At 42.9% G+C, this 23,110-nt stretch overlaps 2 protein-coding genes across 2 annotated transcripts in view; one reads left to right on the top strand and one right to left on the bottom strand.

Moving 5' to 3' along the window:
* Nucleotides 1–23,110, bottom strand: part of GABRA5 (gamma-aminobutyric acid type A receptor subunit alpha5) — a 57,924-nt gene that overhangs the window by 34,432 nt on the left and 382 nt on the right. The window contains exons 2-5 of the mRNA XM_065838516.2: nt 21,896–22,048; nt 13,118–13,239; nt 11,215–11,282; nt 10,881–11,101 (exon numbers count right to left, since the gene is read on the bottom strand). Coding sequence (XP_065694588.1) covers nt 10,881–11,101; nt 11,215–11,282; nt 13,118–13,239; nt 21,896–21,981 — 497 coding nt within the window. The 5' untranslated portion in view covers nt 21,982–22,048. The remainder of the gene's footprint in view (nt 1–10,880; nt 11,102–11,214; nt 11,283–13,117; nt 13,240–21,895; nt 22,049–23,110) is intronic.
* GABRB3 (gamma-aminobutyric acid type A receptor subunit beta3) overlaps nt 1–23,110 on the top strand; it is a 196,492-nt gene that overhangs the window by 26,404 nt on the left and 146,978 nt on the right. The window lies entirely within an intron of this gene.

Genomic DNA, 23,110 nt, shown 5'->3' on the forward strand with positions numbered 1-23,110 from the left:
CTGAGGCCAAAATAGGGATTCAAGGCCTTGTTCTGCACCTCTCCATGGGATGTTTACATGCATTATAAATAAGAAGCAGTTCACTGCTTCTTATTTATAATGCTGGTTGTACACTCGTTTCCTTGGAATCTACCACACAAAGTGAACACAGAATAGAAATTAAAGCTAGGAGCTGGGGTGAGGTGCTCTGCAGAAATTTCTGTCTTAGCCCATTTTTCCTTCATAACCACTCTGCCAAGAATATTACTCCTTTCCAACTTTACAGTGATGCAGAGATGTGTTATCTTTATATGACACCAAAATGTACTTTGAAAATGCCACAGGGAAGAGGGTATGGAAGACTAAGAGCTCCAGTTACTGATGTTTTTGTGAGCTGTGAATACTTGATTCAGACACATGGTGTACTTGACAGCAAAACTCTCATTTTAAGGAAACCAAACCCTTAGCATAGCTTATGCTGAAGTGAGAAAACAAGACTTGAGATGCCTAGATTAACTGTGCTGATGAGTAGGTTATCCTGAGATAATCTGAGGTGGACAGGATTGATCTCAAAAGCTGCACTACTACAGGAATGAGCTCCCTGCATGTGGAGTACCTTGGCATACCCAAAGCACACTCTTAGATGGTAGTGATCTTTGATAGGGATTTGGGGGGTTATAGAAAGAATCACGTTTCCAGCTCCCAGTAGAAGTTTATAGTAGAGGTCATACGTTTCATTCTACAGTATTCCCTTAATATGGAATATGAGTTTATGTTTATACATCCTCGCCATGCAAGGTGCCTAATGAAGTCCATGAGTGAAGTAAAACTTGCTAGAAGTTGTTTTATCTCTTATTGGACTAACTGGCACAGTAAAAAAAAAACCAAGCTTTTTGGCAGTCAACTCCTTCTTGAGGTTCTCTGCCTACAAACCTTACTTTCCTAAAGAAACTTTAGACCAACATGACTATGCATCTATGAATGCTATGGCATAATATTGCCCTCATCTATTTGATAGTTTCACTTAGAAACCTCTCCAAACCCCAAAAATCTAACTAGAACGAGCAATGATGAGAAGCTGATGCAGTTGTTGATGCACATAAAATAGGAAACAACATCTCAAACAACCCACATTTCACTATGCCATGCCCACATTTCCTCAAGTCTGCACATGCTACACATTTAGACTATGATCTCCTCACCAGCATGGCCCCTTGGTGGCACATTCAACTATGTGGTAACTGCAATAACTACAAGTGTTCTTGCAGTGCTGTCTAAGACTGAACTATGGGCTTCTCTTTGGCTCTACAGAGAGGCTAATCCCAGCGACTGGCAGAACCAGCCAGTGCCTCCTGACCACACGGGGATCATCCAACCCTTGCTTTCAGTAGAAGAAAACTCAAGAACACCAGGAAGAAGGGAGCACAGAAAGCTCCCACAGGCACCTTAGATGATGGAGCTAAGGATGGTGATGGACATGGCACAGTGCACCCATCCTCCAATTCTGATACCACCTGTTAGACAATTTGATCAGTGCAGGTTTTGTGACCAGCCAAATGGGCTTTTGTTCCTCCTGCCTATCAGTATGGCACATATTCCCCCTTGGATGAGAGCTACCTGCCTGCACAGTCATCGTATTTCTTCCTCCCAGTTCACACAATCTTTATATTTGTATGGACAGGCACGAAACTGCATGCAGAATTTTCTAAAGACAAAATAAATCAGCTGGATTTAGAAAGTAATAAGGGCCGGGGGGGACTGAATTGGCAGTGCCAGGTCACTTGGGCTCTCTCACATCTAGACTGGGATGCACAGACATGGGAGTGTAGGTAGGAGGGGTTGTGATCTGGCAACCCTAAATACAGCACTGAAATCCTTGGTTATTTCCAGCAGTCCAGATGAATGATCTCGAGCTCCAAAACATCTCACTACAGTTTCCTTTCAGCATCTCACATTTAACCCCAGACTCTTCTTATTCACCTCACAATTTTTTGTCCACCTCCCAGGTCACCTCTTGTGCTTTTTGTGTAATTTCAATGCTTCTCCATGCCTCTGTGTGAGAAGGGCATGCATCAAGCGATTTGACGATCTGCCCTTTCACAGGGAAACACACGCACATGCTTATTTATATGTGTACCTTGATTCATACAGGGAAGAGGTTGTTTAGCCACCCAAGCAGGACATTATTATCTGGATTTTTTGCCTTCCCCCTAAAATGCTACGCGGTCCTGATCAATACAGATGTGAAGTACCAGATAAAAGGGCAGGCTGTGGATGTTTTCTGCTCCAGGGAAAGAGCCCTCTGGTCCCTCAACTGTTTCACACCATAAACAGTCATTTAGCAGGCCTCAATTTACCATCTGTTTTCTATTTGTACTACCACTAGCACTGGCATCTGCTACATCATAAGCACCTGTTCGCAATAGTGCAACCTGAGAGAAGAAAGGGCCAAATGGATCTTCTAGTGACACCTGAACACCCCTGTGCTAAACCATGCTCAACGGTGCACTTGGCTCCTTCTCTCCATTCAGATTTCCCCAGGATGAAGATGCAGTTATGAGGGCAGGTAGGAGCTCCCTGTTCCTATCAGGATCAGTGGCCACTATTTCCCCCAGTGCATGAATCCCACAGTTAACATTAAAATAACAGTCATAACAGTTATTAAATAACAGTTAAAATAACATTATAATAACAGTTAAAAACAGAGTAGGTATCGATTATTTGACTAAGAGGTTTTGCTATTTTTCCTTATTTTTTAGATGAATCTGGAAGTCCAAACATAGCATTTTTTTTACATGGACAGGACAGCTGAGTGCATTTGCCACTGAAGAGATGACTGTGGAGCAATCAGACAACCTTACTAAGTCTGATTGAGCCAACAGAATAATCCAGGATTTTATCATCCCTTTTGGTCCCAAAGTTTACTGTCCCAAATTCCTGACGGGAGTATGCAAAAGGAAAGCCAGCCTTGCTTGCAGAAATTCTTCCTAAGCTTTTATACTGGATATAGTGCATATAATTGATACAACCTCAGGATTTTAGCTAGATCCTGTTGTAAAAGACTTGCTTCATCATTTAGAGCAACCAGATAGAAACAACAGTTTGAAATTTTTTTAATTATATGAACATGACTTTAAGATATAAATTTGTGTATGTGGTTTCAGGAAATTTTAATTTAACAGTAGGAAACTGAGTAAGTCAATATAACATACACTAACACAACGAGCTCTTTTAGAAAGTAACTGAGATCTCCAAAGGTGATGTCTTAAGACTTCTACAGAATAGAGTAGACAAAAGACCAGAAACAGGCACTGCCAGTGGACTATTCATTAAATGACAAGCCATGTGCATCATCTGCACCATCACACCAAGACACTTTCCTGTAAGAAGGCTGAAGAAGCCAAACAGGCCTGGAATGTGACAATGAAGACTATTCCTACCCATGCCCATTGCACAACTTTACTCAGCTATATGTATTGGTGTTTTGGTTTGATGAAGCCTTCAGAGAAGGGCAAATTACCAAGAATTTCCTACAGGCTAACTGTGGTATAATGACCCAGGACTACTTTGTCATCCCACCATAATATATTCACCTGATCAGATATTTCTGAAGCATCTTAGAGCAGGCCCTTCCTGCCTTCTTTTCTGAAGCAGCCTGGAGCCACTCTTCAAGCTCCTCCCTAATCCCTTTATTCCTCACAGACATGCTTTTTCTTTCTTACTGTGTCAGATATCTATATCCCAACCTGCAGTACCTTCCAGATATTCCTGACTGACCATTACCAGTACCAAGTATCCTGCTCCCTAAAACCCTTCTCCTCCCAATTCTTGGAAAACCCAATCTTGCCTAAGCCCTCAGATGCATCTTCCTGATTCTCCAGCCCTTACTTAACCACAGGTACGCAGCACTCACCAGCAGCTAAGGTGGCCTCTGGCATCCCTCCCTTGATACCCCTTTCCTCATCAACAAAATGCTTGTGTTGCAAGTATCACAACGGCTCTTCCCTTCATCTAAACAAGCAAAGGCAGGATTACAACTTATTGGGTTTTCTTGAGCTCCTTCTAAGGTGCCTTATAGTCCCTCTTACACATACCCAGACAAAAGCAGAGGACTGAACCCAACTTCGGTGCATTCACATGTGCTGCACTTGCACAACCTCAGGCTTTATGTTGTATGGAGAGAAAACTGTGTCCTCCACAATGCAGCTACAGGACCAACTGCTGACCAGAACATCCCATAGCTTTAGGTGGCTCACACACCACCAGTTTCCAGGCTACGTGAGTATCAGGGTGGGAAACACTCATGGAAATAAGTAAGTAAGATGGGACTCATGTGACTAAACACAGATATCAACAGCAGTTAACCTATGCTCCTTTTTCTGCCACTATGAAAAAAAACAGGAACCTCCTAAGGTGTGAGTGGAGAGAAACAAGCATCTTTCATACTAAAGCAGACATCTGAAACAATGCGGACAGCTAAATCCTTAAGAAAGTCTCTCCCTGCACGGGGGGCAACTCTGAGCCAAGAGGCTCAGCTGCAGACATCAGTGTTACAGACGAGTAAAATTAGCTGAGGTGAATCACACCCATCCTGCCTGGTGCACCACACCACGGCGTATTTTCGATTGCTCACTGGCAGTCTAATGTTTCAGCACAAACATAAATGTACTTCAGGGGACAGTATTTCTGATTAGGCAGATGAAGATTTTAATTTCATTTTAAGTGAAATGACTAGAGAGTTCACTGTAATGTTATCCTCCTCAGTAGTAAAAAGAGATAGCATAGTCATAAGAGTTCTTCAGCATCTATGAGGTTTTTCTGAAGCCCCCATCTGCACAAGCTGGGATCCATCTGCAGATTTGGTCAGAGTCACCAACATAGCTGTGCTCTACTGGGGCTGCTTGGGGGGGCATCAGGGCACCGCTTCTAGTTTCTGTTTGGTCGCCTATCCCCTCCATGCACACCTGGGACATCAGGTCAGCTCGTCTACAGCAGTGAATGATACCTTGATCAGTCTGTGCTTATAAAGTGGGGGGAGCACAAGGGAATGTGGCAGAAATTGTACCAGCTGACCCCAACAGAAAGATAGGTCTGCCTCTGTGTTCAGCGCAGACCTGAAACTAAAGTTGGACCTTTCATGACCCTTCAAAGTCCAGGCAAACATCTCCCTCATCCAAGGATGGGCTGGTTCTGATTTGGGTTTTGTCTTTTAATCAATCCTGCTCTTGCTGAGCAAGTTCCCATCTTTGCAATAGAGATCTCTGTGGGGTGCCGGCCACTTTTATTACCAGCAGAATAGGCTATTGTAATGCGGTTTATATAGGGAATATATTTGGGCAGGTCATAATTGCCCATTTTGAATGTATTACACCACAGTCTCCTCTGATGCCTTTCTCTCACTGTGGGTAACTCCAGCCATGGATTTTTCAAAAAAACAAATCTTGGTTCCTTGAAGGACAACTTTTGAGAAATGGGGCAATGTGCAATCAAAGGAGAGAGACAGGAACTGATAGGCTTGGTGTTAAAACAAGAAACCTGCTGCTATCCTCAGGGAAGGGCCCTTCACTTCATACAGCCCTATTTTCTCTCACTCTGTCAAAATCTGAATTGATGAAAAGCAGCTGAGAGTCCTTGCCACTACGGCAGTTTTTCATCATTCTGCAAGATTCAGCCCAATGTGAAGAAATTATTTTTTTTTCCTTCCAGCTTCAGGCAGCTTGAATCTTGAATATGAAAGAAAAGGCTGCAAGTCTAACACAGGGAAACGAAATGCGTGTTTGTATGGTTTGATAGTTCCTAATTAGTTTTGTAGTATTTATACATGCAATGCCCAAAAGCATTGCCAGATCCCTTTCCGTAAATATAAATGGATGCATAAATGATATTTTCCCTTTGATAGAAGAACAACGTATGCAAACTAAACAGAAATGTTCCCATCTAGACGCCTGGCTGATTGAAAAGTGAGGGTTCATTTTAAAGCGTAGATTTGCTGGTCACTCCTCACTCAGTGCCACACAAGCGAACTTGCATCTGGGAAAGGCTGCCTTCTGGCAAAATCAGCACTTGCAAACCCATATATTTTTCACAGAATAGTCTTTCCTCAATAAAAGCTAATCAAACAAAACCCAGCTTTCCCAATAGACGTCTTGAAAATCACACCGTGTCTTCCAATAAACTGGTTTTATAATCCATAGCTCTACAATATAAAATGGTTAGCTTGCTAATCAAGTACTTCATGTAAGAGCAGACGTTGTGCTAACATGCACCCAGGACGTGTGTACACTTGCAGATACAATTTTAACCCTCAGTGCTAATATAAGAAACAATATTTTCAGCCTAGATAAGCCACTGTATTTGCTAGAGAACAGCAAGTAGTGTGGTTATGCTGCCATCAAGTGGATTGCCATCCTACACATTGCTGAATTTTACATGTCTTCCAGGAGCAATAGATAATGGTATTTCAGGGCTGCACTAAAAATTTTGCAGGTTCTTAACACCATACTAAAAAACGTCTGCAGTCTCCAGCTGGTAAATCATGCATTTGCAGATTACTGGCACAGATTCAACTGTAAACACTCCCAGGATCTCAAGAAACCTTCAGCTGCCATAAAAACATGGGAAGAATCTGTTTGTATGCTCTTCAGGTATATGACCATGTCATATCTAAAATCCCAAATTATATTAGATGTCTGGTAGCCCTGCCAGTAGTAAAAGTAGCTTGAGATCCTTTTAAAATGATAGTGAGAGTGGGGTTCCAAGGATCCTAGTCCTTGTGATGACACCAAAGGATTTTTCGGTGTCTTCAAGCTGACAGAAAAATCATCAGAAATTCCCTATGAACTGCTGGCCAAAAGCTCAGTTATAATCCAAAGGTTTAGCTCCGCTGAGCATGCTCTACTTCACACAAGTTCTAGCAAAAAAAAAAGGCAGACTCAGCTTTTTTTCTGGCATTCTAGAGCAAAGTTTATCAGAGCTTCTGTCTTTATAGCCAAATCCCACTGAGTAAAAACATACAGCTCACTGAGACATGCTGGTTCTCTTAGCCTGAAAAGTTTGCTTAAAACACGGTCTTCATTTTTCGCAATTGTTTCAAGAAACACAGGAGCTTTATGCTTTTCACAATATTTATTTCTCACATAAGATAAACTAAATACCTTTTGAGTTTTTAAAGGGAAAGAATCAACTCTTTTCTTCCATTCACGAAGCTATTTTATATACAGATTAGGGAAACATGAAATATATTTACTAGCACTTTCTTTACCACAATGCTCTTACTAAAAAAAAAAAAAAAAAAAAAAAAAAAAATCATTTAAAAGTGGATCTATGGACAATACTCCCCTCTAGGGGCAGAAACAGAATGTGCAACAGTCAATTCAGCAGTGTATTATCTGTAAACCACATTAGTAAACTAAAACAAATACAGCCTACCAAATCAAAGAAAATCAGAATTATTAAGTTGTTCCCTGCAGAGAATACTGCTGCCTATGAAATACGTCTAAAGAGCATGTTGTGTTCCTATATTCATGCAGAAGGGTTTTAATACTGCACATATATAGAAACTAATTTATTAGATTTCCCCAGCAACATATATTCCATCAACTTCTGACCTAGACAACATATCATCAAATGCAACATGCAAAGAATACATTTTTCGTTATAAGTAAACACATCTATCACGAAAACATATGTACTGACAAGTGCTAAAGCTGGAAGTTTGCTCAGCTGATCACACTCGGTGTATTTGGAAGTCAAATAAGAAGGAAGGTCAGTATCGGCTCAGCTGCTTCCCTCCTCTTCATTCAAGCAGCCAGATGCGAGGTTGCAAAAGCAATTCAGGCATCTCTGTCAATGACAGAGGGTCCCATCCTCCCCACATGGATTACTCCTACGTACAGTCTGGGAAGCTAGCAATCCCTCCTTGGAAACGAGAGGAATGCAGAGCTAACAGAGGGTTGTCTCCACATCCCTGTGGAGACTTTTTAGTGGGGCGTGTTGCGATAAGACAAGGGGTAATGGTTTTAAACTAAAAGAGTGGAGATTCAGGCTAAACATGAGGAAGAATTTTTTTACAATGAGGGTGGTGAAACACTGGCCCAGGTTTCCCAGAGAGGTGGTAGATGCCCCATCCCTGGAGACATTCCAGGCCAGGCTGGACAGGGCTCTAAGAAGTCTGATCTAGTTGAAGATGTCCCTGCTCATTGCAGGGGGTTGGACTGGATGAGCCTTGAAGGTCTCTTCCAACCCAAACTATTCTATGATTCTATGATCCCCAGATCCTAAGAACCGAGTAAGCCTGATGGGAGCTACAGGAGATGCAGCTCAAGCCCCAGTACCTTTAACCAGTGCACCACCACTGCTGGGACAAACAGCTCTCCCCTCAAAAAGCCCAGTGCTGCCTGTCTTCTCAAGGAAAGCCATACTAGGTATCGTTGTTGGGCTGTTACCTTCATCAAGACATGCAAAGGCAGCTGAAGGGGCTGGCTGCATGTCACAGCCACCTCTGCACAGGTTGGGATGGGATCCTCAAGCCACCTCATGGCAGAGGATCACTAATGCTGCTGAAATGCTCATCACAAAAAACTGCCGTCCCTAAAGTAGTACAGCTCCATGCACATTACAAAAACAGCCTCCTGACTTGTGTTTAAACAGAAAGGCATAGACACTCATTTATTTTTAAAATTATTACTTGCAATAGTGGAAGGCAAGCTATTTAAAAAGCTTGGTGCTCCATTTCTTGTCGCATTCACCATGGTTAGTGGGAACTTATTTCCATACACATGCACACCCACACACAATACTGAACCAAAAAAAAAAGTTATGTTGCATGTTTTTTAGGTTACAAAAGCATTCTGTGTCTTTTTGTAGCCTACAAAAACATCAATCACAAAGAGCCTTCCCCCTGTGAAAACCAGGGGAAAAGGGACTGAGTGGGACGATGAGAAAGTCTGTCTCAAACCCAAATTTTTCTCCAGCTGCATGTGCTGAGCACGGCACTGTCTTTTCCTCAATTTATCTATAACGCATGGCACCCAATTTGGCAATACTCTGTCATGGTCACAGGAGAGGTACCTCCACAGAGTAACTCAGATTCAGCAGCAAGCTCACCCAGGTCTTGCTCTGCTACCTCAGGTGGCTCAGTTCATTGCCTCAGGAATCGGCGCTTCACTGCATTTCTTTAACACTGCAAAACCCAGTGTTTGCAGAGAAATAGCATGCCAGCTGCGAATCCGCCACACGACACGTAATGTTTTGCTCCAGGCAGACTGCGAGCCTGAGCTGGACTTTACTTACACGAGTAATTTACACAGGTAATTGGGAATTGCCTCTGCAGCAGTCTCTGGAATGGTACTAGTGTAGTCCTAGCAGCAGTGAGACTGAATTGAAGGTCAGCGTTACAAATACTTTTTGTGAAAATAAATTTCTCTGAGAGTTGTTCTGACTTTTATTCATTTCAGCGTGCATGTGTATCCTCACATTGTTTCAGTTTATTATTGCAGAGGTCACTGACTTGGGGCTAGTAAGAACAGCAATACATGTAGTAGAAGAGAAAATGAGGGGTTTTCTTCCTTCTTTTAAACATGACCTTTGTCATGTCTAAGTCTAGCGCAATTACACCTATGATGGTCTAAAGCTGTAAGGACTTACATAAGGATACCCTACTTCTGCTAAATTTCTTTTCCTTTCAGAAGAAGGGATTTAAGGCTAGGCTAAAAATAAATAAATAAATAGAACAGGTCAAAAACACCTGAAATGAAACCTGGGAAGGTCCAGGTGCTTGCACATGAAAGCGTAATACCCTTGAGCCCCAATAAGTCTTACCCACTCAGACTTAGTGGGGAGCTCGGGGCTCACCCTCCCAATCCTCAGCAGTGGGTGGCTCTCGGCTCAGCCCTGCTGCAGGATGGGGTGCTGGTGGGTGCTCAGCTCCCCGCTTCCCTTCATTGGGGGCTGCTTGTGGAAAACCCAGACATCTCAGCCCCTAACTTCAGACACTTGAACACTTTTCTGGGTCTCAGGCACCACAGTGGTCTTGTATGTGATAAGCTCAGAGTAACACTTTGTTGCTCATTAGGTTTTTCCTTTCATCTCTTTCCAAGTGTTGCCCATACAACTACACAACTACACTCTCAGAGAAAACCCTGTTGAAGACAGACAGCAGTCTTAATTACTACAGGCTAATTACTTTCCATGAGCAAATTGCCATACACAGATGTGGGATTTGTCCTGAGAAGAATTTCAGACAATCCTATAACATCACCAATATTGTACCTTATTTCTAGGTTATGCAATGATGAAGCTTGACAGCATCCTCTAATCAGATGAGAAGCATGACCCTGGAGATCTGAGACATCAGTTTGCTTCTCTGCCAATATAATGCACCAGCTTGTTTTCAGGGAAGTACTTGCTAAAGCAGCTTCACAGTGCTGCTAGCTTATTTCATTTATCCCTATGTCAATTTGCCTTTTAGTACTATTATCAAAACCAAAGAAAATAATAGTAAAAGCTCCAAGGGTTTAAGTTGGACTGTCCTAGAACAAGATCTCAGTTTCTGGCCTTGGAGACAGTTCTCTTGCAATCAGCACTGCAGTTGCAAACACAAACAGTAAGAGAGAACAGATCTTCATAAAAAAGCTGGACTGAATCATCAAATCTGTTGAGAATATGCCTTCCACTTAATCAAAGGAAATATTTAAACATTAGCCATATTCAGAAGCTACAAACTAACTGGTACTTGTAGGCAGCAATTATGTTTTCCATTTTTCTTGATATTCACATAAATATGTGTGATAGATTGGTTGCCTGACTCTATTAGGAGTGGTGGAAGTGGTGCATTTGCATGGTGGTGTATTTGCAGAGCTAGTTGGGAAACAGCACCAGAATAAATTGATCCTGTTTATTACCTCATGGTATAGAGCAGAGTGCCATCATCCTCCAGGCGCAGAAGTTTGTTTGGTGTTGTCATGTTGTGAGCAATAGACTTCTTGCCATTGTGGAAGAAAGTGTCCGGGGTCCAAATCTTGCTGGCCAGCAGATTGTTAAGAGGGAGACGTTGCATAGGTCCTTTGAATCGCAGCCTTTCATCCTTCCAGCTTTGTCGGAAAAAAACATCAATGGTGTATTCCTGGCACAAAGAAACAGTCAAGGTATTGCAGGATCTGAATAGAAGCAATGGTTCCAAAAAAGACTTTAGCAAAGTAAATACAACGAAGTTGGGAGCCATGTGCTTAGACTTACCATTTCTGTGTCTGACACAGGACCAAAACTGGTAACATAGATGTCTGTTTTCACCTGAGTTATTCTCTCTGTAATACATATAGTTTCTGCATTAGTAATTGTTTTAAGATCCAAATACTTGCTTGTGATGCATTCCTCTATTAGCAATTTCTGAATCACTCAAAAATCCCCAAAAGCTTGAAATAAAGAAGATGTTTGAGGAGGAATTCCATCCCTTATCAAATGCAGCTGTCAACCTTTGGGAGCCAAGGCTCTCTTATAATCAGTGAAATGAAACAGGCCTTTCAAGGATGCAGTTCCTCTGACTGACAGGTTTTGATTACAGCTCACAGAATCACAGAATGGTTTGGATTGGAAGGGACCTTAAAGATCATCTAAGTTCAACCCCCTGCCATGGGCAGAGACACCTGGTTGCCATGCCCCTGGGTTCCAGCCCCCTGCCATGGGTAGGGACCAGACCAGGTTGCTCAAAGATCTGTCCAACCTGGCCTTGAACACTTCCAGTGATGGGGCATCTACAACTCTGGGCAACCTGTTCCAGTGTCTTGCCAGCCTCAAAGAATTTCTTTCTAATATCTGGTCTAAATCTACCCTTTTGCAGTTTAAAACTCCTACCCCTCATCATATCACTACATTCCATGATAAAGAGCCCCTCTTCATCATTCCTCTAGGCCTCCTTTAGGAAGGCTGCAATAAGGTCTCCCCAGAGTCTCCTCTTCTCCAAGCTGAACAACCCCAGCTCTCTCAGCCTGTCCTCACAGTGAAGGTACTCCAGCCCCCTGCTCATCTTTGTGGTCTTCCTCTGGTCCTGCTCGAGCAGGTCCATGTCTTTCTTATGCTGGGGGCCTCTAAGCTGAACACAATTCTCACATGAGCAAAGAGAAAGAATCACCTCCCTCGAGCTGCTGGCCACACTTCTTTTGATGCAGCCCAGGATGCGACTGGCTTTCTGGGCTGTGAGCGTACATTGCCAGGTCATATTCGGTATTTACTATAGGATATCATGAAGCATATATCAGAAGGACCTATTCCCCTCTGCTGGTATGGTTGATTTACCCAGTTTCAGACATCTATATTATAGATGTCCAAAGTTAGGTGAAATTAATTCTACCCTCAAGACTCTAAGTCTTTCTGGCATCTTTTCAAACCCAGGACTAATTAAATTTAAGGGCAGAAATATCAGAAGTTCGTTACATAAGATATAAGCATTGAGCCCTATTTTCAAGCATCTCTGTGTAAAGTGAGAGGAGAAGGAGAGAAAAGGATGAAAGCAATGTGTTGGTCTCACAAGAGGAAGGGGTGGGGGCAGACAGATTAAAAAGGGCCAGGAAGAAACATAACAGATGGTTTACACATGGGTAGAAGATGAGAGAAATCTGGGGAACAGAGAGCTGAAGGAGGGCTCAACAAGGTTAGGATGGCAAGCAACTATTCACGTTATGGTTTTAAAATAGCTGCTGTAGAGGTTATCAAAATGATGTATCAATACAGTATCATGTAGCTGTCTAAAAAGTGATGGCTTGGGGATCTGCTTTTAAGAGAGATTTTTGTCACTGGCATAATTTTATATATGCTGACCAGTGAGGGAACCCTGCAGCAACCTGTAGTTGTACCAGAAAAGAAAGAAACCCACACTATATTCAATTACAGAAAAAGCGCATCATGCATGCTCTCCTAATGCAACCTCAGATGACCTCAATCACTGAAAGATGTCTTCAAGTGACCTTTGTACTAGGGCCCGTTTACCAGGAGATAAGTTTATTTTCTAGGCTTCATTTAGCTAATGAACACTCAACTCCCTCATCAAGGCCCATGCAAAGAGCAGGCACCTATTCAGTAGGGCAGCATGTAGATGATGGTCCTGCATAGCAGGGGACTGGCCACAGTGACCGCATTATCCTACCTCCCAGTCCTGGGCGCAGTCGGTTGTCATAGCCGTCCAGCAGACCATCCAAGATCCTGGTAAATATAGTGATGTTATCATTGGCGTCCTCTTTTCCGGGTGCTGTTGGCGTTTGTGAGAAGCTATTTTATGCAAATGAAAACAAACACGTCAAAAGTCGTGCCAGCCTCAAGCAGCTTCAGTCTCAACAGAACTTTGTGATGGAGCCTCCCAGTCTCAGCCCTCTCCTGCCGCTCCAGCTGAGTGGCATGGGGAGATGCGGCCATTTCATCACTGCCATACGCAATCATAAATAGCTCTCCCTGGAGGAGAAGGAGGACCCAAGGAAGGACCCATGCCATGGAGGCACAGCCCTGGGGTGCTGGATCAGGGGATGCCTGAGCCCACTGACCCCCTTGCCGTTATGCACAGGGAGATCCCAGTCCCCTGCATTGCCCATCCCCACCACATCCCTGGCACTGGCATGTCGCCGACCCCTGCAGGGCACAAGGTCAGCTCATGGGGCCAGCAAAAGCTGTTACTGTTTTTACCCCCGGTTAGCCCTCCACTCTCCAGGAACTGCATCAGCTGGCTGGGGAACTGCAGGAGCAGCATGGGTTTGCCTGGGGACACTCCTTCAAGTCAGCCTGAAGGAACTCTTTAATCCTTACATGCCAAACAGCTTCTAATTTCCACAGTTTATGTAATTTATTCCCAGAACAACAGACAAACTCTAACGTCATTCGAGGATAACAAACTCCAATTGCATTCAAAAATCTCAGATCACTGAGAAAAGCATACTGCAGTACAGAAAACACAGTTCTTCATTCCTGCTCTCTCTTTTGTACAAATTAGTCCTCCCGTGTAGTATGCAAATAACAGCAATGTGTAGTGAGCCTCATTCCATATCTTTTGGGTCAGATTTGTTTTTAGTTTGAACTCTTTTTTTATTGCATCATTTTATCCATGGCTCAGACCTAGGAAGCTGCCCACAGCACAACTATAGCTTGCATTTTTAAGTCCATTTGATTTTCATTTAAAGATACTTAGGAGAATCCCCTTCCCATTAATGCCTTTGCTTACCTAAAGAATAGACACGTAAGTTTATCCATAAGCATGGTTCACCTGCAGCAAGCAGCGAGCACCCCTTAAGACAGCAAGTTTGCTCACACTCAGAGCTTATTCAAGTTTCAGTCTCTGATGAAATCGCCAAGTGTTCCAGCTACAACACGGCACATCGCCCCACTAGGAACCGTACCCTGCCGCATGCATCCTGCCAGCAGACAGGAACCACTTACACTCCAACAACCTGAACTTAATGTGAGCCAGTCACTTTGAGACAAAAAAACTTAAAAATCCATGTTTATTTACTACCAGTCCCCAGGGAAATAAATCAGTAAATACAGAACCTTGAAGCATCCCTCTGAACAGCTTGCCTTGCAGAATGCTTGTAACATATGTGTTAGGCTTAACTAACAGAACAGAATTTATACAAAGAAAGACAAAGGACCTCAAACTGGTTTTACCTGCACAAGGTTTACACTAATGGGATCTCGATGACACCCATAAAATGGGCCTGGAAGTTTAAATGACCTGAGACCTGGCTAAGGGTGAGCTGCTGGTGGCCATATAGCCACTCACAGACATGGGGACCCTCAGTCCTGCACCTCTTTGCTTTACAGCTTGTGTGTTTGTGCTGGAAAATGAAAGAATGACAAAGCCTCTCAGGAAAGCGGAGTGAGGCTGGGCAGTTGCAGCATTCCCAGGAATGCCAAAGCACATGCAAAGCACATGCAAATCCCCAGCCACGCAGGGTCCTCGCAGCACAAGGGCTGCTGGCACTGCTGTGACCCTTAACAAGCTCAACACTGGAGAGCCCAAGGCCACCAAGTAGGCAGGTAAAGGCATTGCCGCAAACCTTGCTCATTTTTTAGGCCATCCCATCTCTCAGTGGTCAAAAGACCAAATTAATTCTGTTTCCTATGGTGTGACCACAACCTCTAGTGAGCAAATAAGGCAGACAATATCACAGACATGTTTGATTATAAAAAAAATACAGTTAATCCAGCAGATGCAAACTGATTACAGAAACATTGGACATCCTTGCATGCCAGACCACTAAAGACAAAATGCAGTGTACTTTTGTCAATCACAATCAAAGGGATTCACCACGTAAAGGTGAATATTGACAAGCAGCAGCTTAGCAAATACAAACAAGAGAAACAGAAATTACAGAGGTTCTTCATATGCAACGATCGTAACTAATGCTTTGGTAAAAATCCTAGAATACTATTTTAAAATGTTCTCATTTATTTTAGCTTCTTTTTTTTTTGTAAGAAAGAGATATGCATCATGCTGTTTGCCTGTTTCACATATCAATGCAGGAACCCATTCTCATTTTCCAATGCACCTAACAAAGAAGCAGAGAGATCAGACTTCATTTCATTTCTGTAAGTTCCATGAGAAGCGGTGACTAGACAAGGGGAGCGTGATCTAAATTAGTGCCTCATTAAGTAAAGATGTGAGGTCAGCAGTCATCTATTCCCCCTGGCCCGCTGACTGGGCCAGTCAGCATGCATGTAGCCCAGGAGCAGCCTCAGCAAAACCAGCCCACCTCCTCTCTGCTAATTAAGAGATACGGAGGAGACTTGTGGGGTGATTAGGAAAGATCCTGGGAGAAAAGGATCGCAGAAGTAACATGTAGGTGTTGCAATGGGAACAAGGGACGCCAAATGCGGATTATTGCAAAGGTACAGTGCTGGGGGCACAGGATACAAAGCTTCACTAGCTTCTCTGCTCTTGAAAAAGCTTGTTATTTTTAGTGCTTATGGCTGAATTCAAAGCCAATTGAACTCAGAGGGAAGATTTCTGTTGAACTATTTTTGTGGGGATGGGACAAAATATACTTAGTTCTCTTAAGTGCTCCTCTAAATCTAAGAAGAGTAATTGATGCTGCTTCCTTCTATCTCAGCTATCTTTCACAAGAATAGTATACACACCTCAAATACTGAAATACTTCTATAAATCTCCAGAAGAAAAGCTAACTAATAGATGAAAAAGATGGAGAAACAACTAGGACGAAGACTCACAAAAAGTCTGTATTTCATCTGCAAACCTGCAATCCAATTTAGATTTGGCTGATCCCCTCATCTGAAAAGGAATTCACCTGATGCTGAATTTCAAAGAAATGTCAGTATCATGTGAAGTTGCATTTGTAGATGAATTACTGTTTGTCATTGATGCAAATCAAATAATACGTTTTCTTTTCAGAGAAGTCAGCATTTAATTCATATTTTTGTGATTGCTGGTGAAATAGCAACTTAAGTTTTGGAGTAAGTGCTGAGATTGTCTTATATGACATGAGACCATTAAACTGTCCTTGCAAAGTCACGTGCATGTGTTATATACTATAGCCCTATGAGTAGTAGAGAAAACAGGTGATATCCTAAATTATTTCCACACAGCTAAAGATCAGGTTTTATCAACATATTAGCAGGTACGCACATTATTGCCTCTCTGCAACCAAAAATGTTTTCATAGCAGACACTTCCAGTTATGTTATCCATAAACCTAGAAAAGAACCTCAGGAAAATGCTAAGAAAATTTGAAGATAATTACATCTAAAGCCCATTATTGAACATAAAATAAGCCAACCAGGAATACTTCTCATCACATTTATTTAATATTACAATTCCAGGGTGACTGAAAAAATCAGAAGCCACAGAAAAGGCCCATCAGTGTAAAATGTAATAACTCTCTTTAGAGTCTCAGCCACCTCTTCCAAGAACTTTATCATTTACCATTTTAAACATCACCGTCTTTTTTGGCATCTAGCAAAAATCATGACAGGTACTATTCATAGCTTAGATTTAATAAGAGGAAAACGTATGGTAGATATTTCATGATTTCCCAAAAAAAAAATTTTTTTTTTTTTTTTTTAAAAAGAGAAACTGGAAAAATAACTGAGGAGTGTTTTGCAACTAAAAGTTGTATTTTTTTCTCTTTCTCTCTTAAAAGTACAGTTTCCCATAGACTGCTTTAACAGGATTGAAATTACATCAGAACATCAGACAAATTAACAGTTTGTGGAAAAGACAGTAGAGAACATACTTGCACACTTTTGGATACTGTCAGCTGGCCAGACACAAACGATCTACTTTTCTTAGTTTCTTACCATGCCTTTCTTACAGATTCTCGAGATACGAAAATGATGATATTTTGCGAATTTGTGCAATGAAGATTCAGCTCTTCATTAGGATAGGGGAGAGGACTGTCTGAAAATAATGAAACTTTAATGATCTTGGCAGATCCTTAAAAAATAATTATTTAGCAAAAGCAGTATTTTACTACCTTCTGGGAATGAGCAATTTTTGAGCAGTACAAAGCAAGCCTGTTTTTCATAGGGCAACATCTTAACATCTCACTCCCTTGCACCTTAATGCCCCTTTCAATACCATGAATGTCTCCTGGTCATTAAACACCCCCCCAGTGCTCTCAGCTCTCCAAGTCACCAACCTGCAGCTTCACTGAGAGGCAACGTGTGCCAGGGCTGACCCTGCACCAAGCACGTGCTGGGTGCCCTGCAGGTACACACCTGCTATTTGACCAGCCAGCAAGGCCAGGTGAAACAGAAATGCTGAAGCTGTAGCTTTCTGTTCAGCAGAGGGACCGAGTGATGTCTGCCTGCCTCCTCCACACAGTTCTAGCTACCCACTTAGTTTCCCAATTATTAAATTGCCTAATGGGTTCAAAAAGCTATCTGGAGACATGGAGAAGGAAAGGAAAACAGAATTTTCTTTTTTTAAATGGCTAAGCATGACCACATAAACATATGATAACACTTACAACATTAGTCTTAAAAATAGGAGGAAGAACTCACTAGCATCTGCAAGTACTTGGAAAGGGATAAACCAGCAGAACTAACTGCTTAGGCTTGAAGAGACCAACTTGAAAGAAATGCCACAGCCTGAAGGAGAAGTATGTTTAGCCTAAATAGCAGGATTATGGTCTTAGTGATAAGGGCTGTGAGCTAGTGGAAATGCTTGTGAAACTACAGACATGCCATGGACTGAATTCTTACAGTGTACAGAGAGGTCTTGCATTGGCTACATTTAATTGGGATCTTCTATTTTCCATGTTTCTACTGTTACAAATATTATTAGCAGATGGCAACTAAACTGTGGTTACACCAACAACATGCGTCCCCATTGTTTTTGGCTCTCAGACAGATTTCTGAAATTGAATATCTAAAATGCAAACACAGAGGGACTGAGCATCACCAGCATGTCCCTAGAGACGTCCCCATGGACAGTCCGGGGCTTGCAAAAAAGATTCAGGATGCAGTAATGTTGGCCAGCATGGGGCCAACCATGTGCTGCCTCCTCTTATGGAGAACTCAGTGCAGGCAGTCACCCATCATAGAATCATTTTGGTTGGAAGAGACCTTTAAGATCATCAAGTCCAACCATAACCTAACTCTGGCACTAAACCACGACCCTAAGAACTTCATTTTAAACACCTCCAAGGATGGTGGCTCAACCACTTCCCTGGGCAGCCTGTTCCAATGCTTCACAACTCTCCCTGTGAAGAAATTTTTCCTAATATCCAATCTAAACCTCCCCTGGCACAACTTGAGGCCATTTCCTCTCATCCTATCACTTGCTAGTTGGGAGAAGAGACCAAACCCCTCCATGCTACAACCTCCTTCCAGGCAGTTGCAGAGAGCAATAAGGTCTCCCCTCAGCCTCCTTTTCTCCAGGCTGAACAGCCCCAGTTCCCTCAGCCGCTCTTCATCACACTTGTGCTCCAGACTCTTCATGCTGACCCTTGCAGGGCTGCAACTGTGTGGGGTCTCCGAGGGCCAGAAAGTGCAAGATGCTGGGCAGTGCCACAGCACCTGCCGAGTCTGGCAGGACAGAACCCTATGTACACTGATTTCCTCCCTGTGGGACGCTCACAGAATTGCTGTTGTGGACATCAGTCTGAAGGGAGCAGAATCTGAATTATTTTGAATTTCCACTCACCCATTGCCAGAAGATCACCCACCTTCCACTTTGGTTTTGTCAGCCTGACTCCATGGGCTTTGCATTCATGAAACCACAACTGATTTCAGTGCAATCCTTCACATAAAACAAATGGGAGGAATCAGCCTCTTGTCTCAGCTACCAACACTAATCAGCCTCTTGTCTCAGCTACCAACACTCTTCATGGTTATATTTGACTTCCAATTACTCTCTAGCTCTGTTATAAATGTTTACTTTCAAGAAAATTGTAAACTGTCTTGAAATACTTCCGTATTATACCTTAACTCATTAAAGCATTATACAACTCAAGCTGAATTCAAGCAAGCTTGAGAAAGCTGTGACTCGTGCTGGACCATTTCTGCAGAAGTAGACTCATAAAACTGTCACACCAACAACGGTGGGGAGGCTTTGCATTCTCTTCTTGTTTCATCTATACCATTGAATTTTAATTCAATGATTTTTCTTTAAATAACTTCTACCAGCTATGCCTACAGTCCTTCTCTACTGCTTATTGATGTGGATAACTCTCGATAGTCACTCCACATTTATGTTAAACATTAATCACGTAGTTTTGCTGAGATTTCTGAAGTAGCGTAGGAGACTGAGATACATAATTCCTGTTTATTTTATCAGGCATTGTGCATCAAAATCCCCCAGGGTAGCTTTGGCTATGTCAGCAAAAACTGCATTTATTATTTATGTAATTATGATTTATATTTATATTATATGGAATTACTACGGAGAATCATCAATAAATCTCTGCCTTCATCTGTAATGTCCTACTGTATTTTGCTTTTTAATTTGTGCTCATTTGACCAACAACTTTTATCTAGCACATTGCAAAATGCACTGCAACATAACAGTGCAGTCCAAGCATGGATGAAGCTAATAAAGAAGAACCTGGTAGCAACAGCAAGTATTAGCAGTATTAGATTCTTGCAGTTAATATACTAGCCTACATGTAAACTGTACCACTCTACCCTGAAGAGTTAGTCCCAAAGCACTTAGCAAATTACACTCTGAAACTGCTTCTACCTTTGAAACAGAAACGCTGGAGCATCCTCTGTCTTTTGAGCCAGGTCAAAATTCAGCCCTAAGGCAGTGTGTGAATGGTGCAGTGAATTGGAGCTGCTTATCTCTGCAGGCCTAGACTAAAATTACTAGATCAGAAATGGGAGGGGAAGGGAGGAGGTTACATGATGATCTCATTTTAGTGCACAGAAGCTTTTTGAGTTACTCGCAGAAAACAAGTGTCCTAGTTTCCCGTAACTGTCCTGTTCTGATTATCTGCCAGGTTACAGGTCACACCGATTCCTACCTGGGACTTAAGATTCATTCAGTGTTTGCTTCGGAGTCGAAAGTGCGAGTTAAATCCCCTCTTTCTTTCGCAGCCTCGCCTATCTGTTCTTCTGTTAGAGGAGTAACACAGCTAAAAGACCCCACACCAAACAGGTCATTCTCAACTATTGCAATGTTCTGCCTTCTGCAGGGATGATGGACAATCAGGAAGGACTTAAGGTTGTAGTCCTCAAGATTTTCTCAATGTAGTAATACTTTGTCAAATTACAATCATGTCAAGACAAGTTTAAAACCAGTTTCACACTACTTAAGCCCTCTTCATTTCTATCACAAACTCCAGGGAGAGTTTTTCTTTAGACCACAGTGAAAGCAGGACCAAGCTTTTCCATGGTGAACAAATCCGCAAGGAGCTCTTTGCACCCTTTGTACAGTGCAGTCCTACAACCACTCATACAAGCCCCTGTGGCCATAGGACACACTGGAGACAGAGCTAAGTTCTGCTTACAGCACAGACAGCCATCACTCCAAGTCTGGTCTTTCTCCTAGTTCCAATCTGGCAAAAATCCCCTTGGTTGAAATCAGAACCTGATTTGCATCTCTGTTGTATATCTTCTTATAGCAAGGAATTGATGGGTGTGCTTGTGAATCAGCACGTTGGAAGGATTCTTTTTTTTCTGGTGAAATAATAAATAATTGCTCTCCTCCACAAAGAATCAACCTACGTTCCCAAAGCACTTGCGAAATGCTTTTTCTAGACTTCATTGCATAGCCCAATTTTGGAAAGCGTTTAAGATCTATGGCTTTAGGAAAAAATATATAAATAGGGGTTTTCTGGTTTTATTTTGGTTTGTTTTTTTTTTTCTAAGACATATAGTAGGGGTATTTCTTCAATACAGTTTTCAGAATGTCACTATCAGGAAAGCATCCAACGCAAAAATAAGGAAACAGGATTGCTTGTTATATGCTTCAGGGCAACACAATTTCTAATTATTCTAGCAAGTTTCAAACTCAGTCATCCCTCTGAGCAGTCACGATCTTAGCTTACTCACTAGGCAAGCCTGTACCAGCTAGCAGCATGTACCCAGTCCTGCTGTTGCAGTCTTGCCATACTGCCTGTAGCCTGCACCTGCCAGGTGAGAGGGAGGGTACAAGCCCCCCTGATCACAGCCACGAGGACAGGGAGCACCAAAGTCCCTGACTCTGCTATGCTCAGGCCAGAGCACTCAGCATCTGGCCTGGTCTGAGCTCCCCGTGCCTCACATGCCTTCCTGCAATAGCATCACAGGCATAAAGAACCGATATGAGACAATTAATCTGAGCAGGAAAGCAAATCACTCTCTTCCTCCTGACACCAGCACGTTAAGACAAAATGCAAAGCCCACTTGCTTTGCTCGGTTGCTCTGCGCCACGCGGAGCCAATGTTTTTAATTTCCTTAAAAAACCCACAGCAAAAATTCAAACGCAATTGGCAACTCACCCAAAGTGGCTGGCTAAACTCATGGAAACACAGAAGAGGAAGAAGTTTTTGATCATGATAAAGCCAGAGAGCATCCCATTGTCCATTCCAGAGGAGAGGAGGAACGCAGGTGGTTGCTTTGGTAAACGTGCGGCTGCTCACTTTGCTCTTACGCTGCAACAATTTAAAAAAAAAAAAAAAAAAAATTATTACATGGACGAACAGCAGGATAGCAGAGTTCAGCTAACGCTGCACCTTGTGCTGTGTTTTTTACAAACTTATCTAGGCTTATGTAAACATCAGCTGTTTATGTAAAATTATATATCTTCAAGGACATGTTTTACCTTCTGCTGACAGCAAACTGCAAAACGGGAAAAATTCTTAGTGGCCCAGTTTTTCCTTATATTCATCTGTCATACAAGTAACTAAAGATACAGTCACTGTTTTCCAAATGCCAACTTCGACCCTTTTACCTATTTCAACAACTTCCACATGCCTGCAAGCCCAGGGCTGTGTGCAGCCTCCGCATCCCTTCCTTCCATTGCAATTTTTTTCCCATTAAATACCCGGCTTCCCTTTCCAAAATCCCAGTCGAAATGCCAAGAAACACCTACTGCTTCTTGGAATTCAGGCTGCTGATGCACAGCTTAGCAAAAAGAGGGTGGGATGGCGGGGGGGTGGGTAAAAAGTGACCTTCCTCGCAAAGGCACATAAAACTCACGCTAGCACGAAGAATGACAGCATGTGTAGCTGCTCCAGTGACTGACGCTTTTCGGATACCTGCCTCAGCGACCAGATGACCAATTTCAGCACTGGGCACTAATATTATGCATTGAGCACTAATATTATGCTCTGAGCACTATTAAAAAAAACCCAAACACGCACATGCAAAACAAGTAAACAAACAAAAATCACAAACCCAAAAACCCCAAAACCAACGCAAAAACATAAACAACTTCCAAAAACACATCCAGAGGGGAGCTGCCTGGATTTTCCACCTGAACCCTGTGCCCCCCACACTACACCGCTCAGCAACTTACTCTCCCCACCCCGCCGGCGCAGCGAGGCGAAAAGCCCAAACCAAAAGCCGCCCCCCGGGGGTCCCCCCGCTCGCCCTGCGCTGCCCCGCGCCGGGTCCCGCTCGCTCCGCACCGGGCTCTGCGGGGCTGCTGCTCCCTTCCGCATACGCGCAGCCCCCTCCTGCCCGCACCTGCCCGGCGACCGCCGCCCCTTCCC

Source organism: Patagioenas fasciata, chromosome 1 (genome assembly GCF_037038585.1).
Source record: "Patagioenas fasciata isolate bPatFas1 chromosome 1, bPatFas1.hap1, whole genome shotgun sequence".
Classification (NCBI taxonomy): domain Eukaryota; kingdom Metazoa; phylum Chordata; class Aves; order Columbiformes; family Columbidae; genus Patagioenas; species Patagioenas fasciata.